This window comes from Amia ocellicauda, chromosome 7 (genome assembly GCF_036373705.1).
Source record: "Amia ocellicauda isolate fAmiCal2 chromosome 7, fAmiCal2.hap1, whole genome shotgun sequence".
NCBI classification, from domain to species: Eukaryota; Metazoa; Chordata; class Actinopteri; order Amiiformes; family Amiidae; genus Amia; species Amia ocellicauda.
Window position 1 is genome coordinate 9,424,603 of NC_089856.1, and position 9,202 is coordinate 9,433,804.

The window sequence follows — 9,202 nt, forward strand, 5'->3', positions numbered from 1 at the left end:
TGCGAATTGCGGCAATTCAATTAAGCTCTTATCGGTTCTCAGGGGTCGGCCAAATGTGTGTTTGCAGATCATTGTTCTGCACAACATTAACTCGCCTGCAGCTCCGAAACCACTTCGCTTTACAGACGGTTTCCCAAAGCAGTGAGATGGAAATGGTCCGAGAAGGTTGACCAGAACAGGTGAGTGTTATTTCCATCAAATGAATAATCAACGTAACGTGTGTTTGCTTAAACTGCTAGAAAAGATATCCGCAACAGTACTGTGCAAATCAAGAAACACGCGTGTGTTCAAAACGTGGTGATGTCTTTCAAAGCCCAAAATAACGTTAATACCATATTCTATGATTATCTTTTTATTTTTAATAATAGTTTATGCAGCCAAAGTTCTGTCTGGAAATAGAAAGTGCAACTACCTCTCTAAAAAGTTGAATGAAAAGGGGGGGTGAAAGCTTGTAGCACGGATGGAAATATTTAAATATAGTTTAAAGTTCATATTCATTATTCAGTGACTCATTTTAGTTTAATACATGTTCTTAATCTAAGCAATTTTTGATCGCTGGCATATTTTCAGAGTATGTTCAGCTGATTCTGCGTTAATCTCAATTAACTAAACCGTAATTGGAATTGTTTGTTTACAGGCATCAGTGGCGTGGCATCCACAGTTACAATATGTATCAACGATATATGCAAAGGAAGGGGTGTATGAGAAAACCACTACAATTGTATATTAGATCTTTGTTACTATCATTGATTTCTGCTGTTGACAGTGTTGTTCTTGCCCAGATCTCGACTTTATAAAGCCCATTTCAAGAAATTGTTAGCTATAATAGATCTGAAGCTCTTCGATCCTTACAATCCATATTTTAACATTTTGTTCTGCTCAGTTACAAGACTTTAGTCAGGTCACTTATTCTGAGATCATGAGGAACAAGCCTTCAGCTAACGGGCTGCTGTAAAAATATACCGACAAAATAGCGATGCAAGAGTACCCTATGAAAGAAGCTGGACTGGGGCTCTGCAGAATGAGCAGTGGAGCCCAGTCAGTGTTTTGGGGCATGGATCTGAAATGCACATTTTGCTGTTCTTACCCCGCCATGTTTTAGCGAAGATGCTCCTACTGGCCAGGACGGGAAGTGACTGGCTTTGTGGGCTGGTGGTCACGCCCACTCTCCTGCTCTGCCTCGTCATTGGTCCCGTTGGGGGTCAGGAATTGGTTAGCCCCGCCCCTGTGGCGCAGCTGCACCAATGGGGAGTGGCAGAGGGGGTGTGGAAGGCCAATGGGGAGGAGCTTCTGAGTTTGGAGGAGGCGCTAAAAGAGCAGGTAGGGATTTTTGTATTATTATTTTTCTGTGCGTTAGTTTTGACTTCTTACATTTGAATTTACAAGGTTCCTCAGACCTTGGTCATCATCTGTGTATTATCATGATTTATTTCTTAGCAGACACCCTTTTCCAAGGCAACATAGACATCACATAATATACACGTCACACAAATAAACAAACGTGTTCCAGTAAGTGCAAAAGTGTAAGTTAGAGAGTGCACACGTCACACAAATAAACAAACGTGTTCCAGTAAGTGCAAAAGTGTAAGTTAGAGAGTGCATTAAAGTTGACGTGTGTGTGTGTGTGTGTGTGTGTGCACAGGGTTATTACCTGAGCCAGCTGTTCCTGCAATACGGGGAGAATGGTACTCTGTCTTATGAGGGACTGAAGGCCTTGCTGGGCAGCCTTGGCCTGGGGGAAGTCAGCATCCTGGAGATCAGACATCCAGGACACCGGCACGAGCCTCCCCTGGCCCCCACAGTGCAGCCAGGGGACCGGGAGCACAACCCCCACCACACAGAGCACCGTGGCCCCTTGCCATCACCCCCACAAAGGTACGGGGGCTCTGCATCCCTTTAGTTGATGGGAAAATGGTTGATATCTGTCTCTGTTGGATGGAGGGAAGACGTTTGAACTCCACTGAAGTTCATGGCTTTCCGTTCCCTTTTCAACTGGCGAAACTGCATCTCTCAATAGTTGTTAAAACTCCGGGTCTCCAAGTGGCCCACCCTGGACAAGCCTGCATCAGGAATTCAAGATGTCCTATTCAAGCTCGTTGCTTGTTAGCTCTGGTTCTGGACGCACACTGTCCTGCTGATTTTTCTTTAAGATCAAATTCTGTCCTGGAATTCTGATCTGGGGGTCTTCTATAAGTATCCTATAAATACATCATCTATAAATATATTTCCATTTATACTATCACAGTGTTATAAGGGTAGGGTTTGGGCAAGTTTTCTTTCCTATTATCTAGGACTGTGTAATGATTTAGTACATTCTCAGGATACACAGATGAAGAAGTAACAAGTTCATTACAAAAAACAAATACAGGTTAACCCAAGGATGTGAGTTGGAGAAGCCTTTTTGTATCTTCAGATACACAATAGGTGGCAGTCTTATCCATCAGTAGTGATTTCATCTTGTTAAAATGCAGTTGTACACATAGATTTACCACATGCATAATAATGAACATAGAGCTGAGTTTGTTACCGTTGTTGTTGTGTTTTATGTGTTGATTAGTGCTGGTCAGCATTCTTCAGGCAGCAGATGTAATCAAAGTCCTCAACCAAATACCTGTGCCCCAAAACGCACAACTTTGAAACTGTTTGACTGTATTAGCTGATTGCATAAACTAAAGTCAGTAGCTGATTGAAATATTTGTGTGTTTTTTCCTCTTGCTGATACGGGGACAGTGGTTGGGGGAACAATCTACACAAGATGTTAGTCTTTATCTATAAGGGGAATTTAGTGTTTTGTGTAACGACACTCTCTCTGTAAGGAGGCGTCTATCTGAGGGAGATGACCAGGCGATGGGATCATGGGAGCAGCCCCTGGATAGCTCCCCGGAAAGGACAACCGTGGTGCTCCAAAGTATCCCAGAGCACCCTGGGAAACCTCCAGTCCTCCAGCCTGAAGAGGGGCGCAAGTTGGAAATCCCCTTGGTTTTCAATCACCCTACTGAGAATCATCTCCACGGCAATGTGAGTAGTACCCTCAGCTGGCTAGAGACGGCATCTAACGTATGTTAAGAATAATCAGGATTTCTCAAAAAAGCAGGATTTAAACTCCTTTTCCTATACGGTTGGTTAAAATGTCCTGTAATAATCAGTTTGCAAAACCTTCCCTTTTGTAACCGGTTTGCCATTAGCAGTAATCAATGCTTCTGTCAAATTTCTGGCAAAAAGTTTGTCATTTGTGACAATCAATCACTGTTGTTTGCCAGAGGGTTGCTGAGCTTTTGTAACATAAACAAGGAACACGCAATCTTGAACACTGGAGCCAGTTTGAGTTTACTCAGTAAGTGTATACAAGCAAGAATTGTTTTTCTCTTAGACTCAGATTTGTTTGATCCACCCTTATGGTGTGTTGTTGTGGAACATTATAGCTGGAATTGCCCAAGAACATAAAGTGCATCAGGTGACAAACTAAATGGCCCCACAGTGCCCATGTGATAGAGAATTCTCCATTCAAGGTCTGGTATCAACCACGTCGAACAAAGTCCTGTATCGTTTAAAGCCTGTTCCCATTGTGGGACGCCAGCCAGTCTCAGGATTGCAGGTGGCGAAGGGCTTAGAAAGATCATAAACCACAAGCAGGCTGAACTTACAGCACCTGTGTGGGGAATGACTGCAGTGCTGAAGTGAGAAAATGTCTTTGCTCTATGTTTGCTGGCACATAGAGACAGGAGGGTCAGAGAATCAGTCTCCATTATTATTATTTGTATTATTATTAATATGGGGTCTTTCTCCTTTCTGTGTCAGTTGACCGAAAATACAAGTACTGCTACGTTACCTTCCCTGTCTTTCTCTAATTGGAGAAAACTTGGATTGCTTCAGGTTTATTGATTCTCTGTCTTGTCTGTCTCTCTGTCTCAGTGTCTAAATGTTACTCAGCTCCTGGGGAATTTTGGCCTGAGGAAGGAGTCCCATATCACCCCGGCCCACTTCACCTTTCTGTGCCCCGCCCTGCTCTACCAGATTGACAGCCGTGTCTGCATCCGCCACCAGCAGGAGGGCCAGGGGCCAGGGAAGGAGAGGGGCGTGTCTTTCCTCATGGGTGAGAGAGGGGCGTGGTGGAATGTGCATTGGGGGTGAGGCTTACTCATGAGTACATATTACAGTTGTATTGTAGGTATTTGAGTCTTGACTGGATTCTGTCCTTGTTGCTTTTAAGCTGTGCTGATTAAGGAAAACAAATCCTAAAAGATGAGTAGATTCTGAGCTGATGACCTGAGCAAAATATTGCAGAAATGTGTGCTGCAGCCTATACTGTGTTTTGACAACTTGCCCTTAGAGTCTACAAATCCAAGCCACCACAAGGTCTCACAATGCTGCCACAGTCTGGTTAACTGGAAGGCAATTCAGGTTGTACAAAACCTGGGTCTAGTGCAGGGGTTACCAACCCTGGGACTGCTTAATTGGGCAAGTTGGTTAGGGTTCATTAGTCACAATTTCCCTGTGTTCAAGGTATCCAGTGACTGATGTAAAAAGACCTGGAAAACAGGTCTGACCACCCCAGATCTAGAGCATTATGTAAGCAGATACTGGATGCTAGATAATTCAAGCACGTATCGTTTCATAGACAAACATGGAGATCTGATGACAAGAATGATGTTTATAAACTCTTGTCTGCAGCTCTGGGCTGGGGCTCCCTGGCTCTTACCGTCATTAGCCTGCCCTCCCTCCTGGCACTGGGCACTGTGCCCCTCCTGCCCTCCCACTGTCTCCACACCCTGCTGTGCCCTCTCGCTGCGCTGGCCGTGGGCACCCTGTGCGGGGACGCCCTGCTTCACCTGCTGCCCCATGTGAGCATCTTCTGCTGTCTGCGCGCACTGGCTGCATCACTCGACCACACAGTCACATGATCTCCGTCGTCTCGCAGTCTCTCACTCTCTGAGTCTTTGAGGGTCTCACTCCCACTATACATACGGTGTGGTGACAGTAGTTAACTGTAAGAACAGACAATGTAGACGGCATAGTAGTTGGTAATAGGGTTTACAAATCAGAGGGACAGTATATTAATTAAAGTTATATAGTAATGTTTTTAGCTTGTAAAAACTGTTAGTGGAAAGACATAATTTTACTTGTACACACATTTAATCATATTCCAAACATTGCTGGATATTTTTTTTTTTAGATTCCTGTATTAAGGAGTGTGCATTGTATGTGTGACCATCTGTGCCAAGCTGACATCATGCCTCTGTGTCTGACAGGCTGGGAAGGGATCACACGCAGAGCTGCAGGACGCTGTGCTGAAAGGGCTGTGTGTGCTGGGGGGGCTGTACCTCTTCTTCCTCGTGGAGAGTCTGCTGGGACTACAGCGCCATCGCATGGTGAGAGACAGAACTCTTAGTGTCGTCCAAAGTATTTACACCCTTCACTTGAAATAGTCATTGGGTGATTTGTTTAGTTTAATAAATACTTCTAATGAAATTGGATCATTCAGTATCCTTTCAGAGGTTATTGAAACACTGGTTCTGCTCTAGAGGGAAACTAAAGATTGCAGCAGTTAAGACCAGGGCATTGTGTAAACATCTTCCTGCCGCCCCATTGGATTCTGGGTACCAGCCACATTGCCTCACCTGTCCCTTTTTCATTGTGTTTTTTGGTTGCAGTCCCAGCGAAGGAAGAGAGAGCGAGCCAGTTCTCTCCAGGAGGGGGCGACCGAGAGGGAATTGACAGCTTTGCAGGGTGAGGACACACAGACACACACTGACTGACTGCTGGACAAAATCCCCATCATTAGTGAGACAAAGGAAGGGTCTGTATCGCCAATAAAACTTTCAGTTTTACTCAAATTTTATATAATTTATAATCTTACAGATTAAGTATTAGTCTGGTAGATTTAATTAAATCCTCATTGACTTCAGTGTGTGCTCATCTACGACACTTTTCAGTATGCTGTATTTTGACTGTTTAATCTCTTGTCTTTTGCAAGAAATTACTGCTTAGCTCCTTGTAAGATTATGGTATTTACACTACCGGTCAAAAGTTTTAGAACACCTCACTTTTTCCATTTTCTATTGAAATTTACGCAGTTTAATGACTCGGTGTAGTCTGAAATTAAAGCATAGAACAAATAAACAATTGGAGATAAAAAAAAAAATGGAATCGTTTTGTTTAACAGTGTAACCCCTTGAGTTGACAAACCCCTCTGGTACCCTTAAAAGGGCACCAAAACCGTGTGCTTCTCTTTAATCCCATGTGTACTCTTCACTGTTGTTTGCCAAGTGTTTGGTATCCCATGAAAGATGAGACTGAGACGGTCTACTGATCAAAACAAGACCATCCACGTTTTGGTAGAAGCAACACACACCCGTGGAGAGCTCAAAATGTCAAGATGGAAAACTCTGTTAACAGTGTACTAATACACAACGATTTTATATAATTGGATCTGTGTTTGATAGAACATCAAATAATATATACAGGATTAATGTTAGGTTGTTCTGAGCAAAACAAGCAAATTAGCAAAGAAATCCGATCAAAACTGAGTGATCTGTGACTGTCTGAATGAGACTCCCCTCAGGAGCAGACTGCACGGTTACCCCCCTGGGCTCTGAATGATGGCGGGTGACACGGAAACTGTAAATCAGATGTGTCTGAGAATGAAACGCTCTGATAGCCAAGAGAATAAGCTTTCAAACGATGTGCGCATTGTAGGAATACAGTGTTACTTCTATGCACAGGAGCTGCGCATAACACTGCCAAATAATGCTTAAGAGGGTGTAGTAACACCGTATATAACTCTGAAATGTACATTATTTTTCAGTTTTTGGTAACCTAAACTTTTTTTTTTTTTAACTTCTGTCAGTTTACCGCTTACCTTTGTACCATTTCAGGTTATTCACTGGACTTGAACTGCTTAAATTTAAATAAAAACTGGAAAAATGGGTTCTAAAACTTTTGACTGGTAGTGTAGTTTGTCATGGTATGAAATGCAAGGTACCTTGGATAATGCCAAAATAATGAATAAACACACATCCAGGCCTTCAGAAAGAAGCACATGATCACAAAGGAACAGAGAAGAAATACCTGTGAGGTAAAGTAGCACATCTCTCCCACCACTCTACAAAGACAATTGCTCTCTCTCCCTCATCTGCAGGCGCACCTCCACCTGACCAATCAGCTTCCCGTGATGGTGGGGGCCGGGCCGAGCAGGGCCAAACCCACTCGCATGGCGACCCCGCCCAGGTGCATGCTGGGATTAGCAGCCTGGTGTGGATGGTGATCATGGGTGATGGGATTCACAACCTGATCGATGGACTGGCCATTGGTGAGGAGGGCGGCTGGAGAAACGTTTTTTTTATTAGTCGCTTTTTAACCTATAGGAACCCAGAGTGTCTGTATATGTCTAATGCGTCTCTCTCTCAGGGACTGCCTTCTCTCAGAGCCTGGCGGGGGGCCTCAGTACCACAGTTGCTGTGTTCTGCCATGAGCTGCCCCACGAACTGGGTATGTCCCGGCAATGTGATGACCGTGTAATCTCGCTCTCTGCAGTGTAATCACAGTTTGTACTCTCTCTCTCTGACTCAGCATTGGGTACCTAGTGTGCATCTGTCCCTCCCTCTGTCGCTCTCTTTTTACAGTGTGATCCTGAGGTCTATTCAGTCTCTCTCTCGCCCCTCTCTCCCTGTCCCGGCCAGTGTGACTGCAGTGTCCTCTCTCTCCCTGACAGGTGACCTGGCGGTGCTGCTTTCGGCCGGCTGGCCTGTGCGCCGCGTGCTGCTGTTCAGTGTGCTGTCTGCAGGCCTGGGATTTCTGGGCCTGCTGGGGGGGACCCTGCTCAGCCAGCACTCCACAGAGCTCTCCACCTGGCTGTTCACCCTCACCGCCGGGGTCTTCCTCTATGTGGCTCTGACTGACATGGTGAGACTGCTGAGAGACGGAGACAGAGTACACACTGAGATCACACTGGCCGAACCGACAGAGAGGACCCACAACCCTCAAGCAAACCCTTTCCAATGCACACAGCCCCGCCTCGCTGGTTGTACACGATGGCACAACGCTAAGCACAAAACAGAGCATGCTCTAGCACAGTCGATTGGAAACAACATACGATTTGTATAGGAGGTTTTACTTATTATACAGGGAGAAGGGTTTAATTGTATATGAAGTTAATGTAAGGCACAAACAGCAGACCAAAATCTGCACACATTTTTGTGCTGTAAACTATCACTATATCTGTAACCCCTACATCTATCGCTTTCCCCTCTGTCCCTGTCCCCCTCTCCCTGTATCCAAATCCCTCCACATCCCCCTCTCCCTCTTTGCCAGATGCCTGAGATGCTCCGTGGATCCCCAGGTCCGGTGGGAGCCCTGACTCGTCTGCTCCTGCAACACCTTGGGCTCCTGATGGGGGGCGCCATCATGCTGTGCATCGCTCTGCTGGAGGACCAGATCACCCTCCTTCTGGCTTGAGCTCCGCCTACAGTGCCCCCCCACCCCTGGACTCCTGGTGGTCTTATTCCAACCTTGTCACTTGTCGTCTGCTCTTAAACAAGGTGGAGATGGGTCAGGTCAAGGAGGGGACAACTGAGGCCAGAGTGAAAAACAGCCAGCAGACATGGGGTGTTTTTGTGTCTGTGCATAACCCAAACAGTACTTCAATTGGTGGGGGATCAGATGCAATACTGCACAATGCCTCTGCACAGCCTGGACTAATGGCGGCTAAGTCTCCTAATTTTAAACTCAGTATTTATTGTACAGAATGGATTAGGATTTATTAATGTGTAAATGTGGTGAGAACATGACTATTTTGTTTTTAATTAAAGTTTTTAAAATGGTCAGTGAATGCCTTATTTTTTTAAATTACAATTTGGTTCTGGTTTCTCTCTCCAGATTACATAATCTGCTTTGTATGTCACTTATGGGGGCTATGACTAATAGACTATGGAGATAGAGATTAGACTAGCATGTGACTCCAATATTGGATCAACGTTGGATTCGAAAGTTAAAATCACAGACTTCCTTCACGTCAAACTTAAGACCACTAAAACTGCACCATAGTTCTTTCACCTTTTCACCTTCTCAAAGTTTAAATCCTGGTCTTTTAAACAATTTCAATCCTTTCACATGGGATTTTGGAACGTTGCCTTTTCTGTTTTGGGTGTCCACTTTAAGACGGCTTTGATGATGTGTTAAATAGGCGGGACACTTCATTCATATT

At 44.8% G+C, this 9,202-nt stretch overlaps 1 protein-coding gene across 1 annotated transcript; it reads left to right on the forward strand.

The window, feature by feature from the left end:
• Positions 1-51: 51 nt before the first annotated feature.
• Positions 52-8,586, forward strand: slc39a5 (solute carrier family 39 member 5). The gene is made up of 12 exons (XM_066708241.1): positions 52-179; positions 1,103-1,320; positions 1,643-1,875; positions 2,817-3,018; positions 3,913-4,093; positions 4,672-4,841; positions 5,250-5,369; positions 5,652-5,727; positions 7,139-7,309; positions 7,408-7,488; positions 7,712-7,902; positions 8,311-8,586. Exons 2-12 carry the CDS (start codon positions 1,108-1,110, stop codon positions 8,452-8,454), a joined length of 1,782 nt encoding a protein of 593 aa, XP_066564338.1. The 5' UTR covers positions 52-179; positions 1,103-1,107; the 3' UTR covers positions 8,455-8,586.
• The last annotated feature ends 616 nt before the right edge of the window (positions 8,587-9,202 follow it).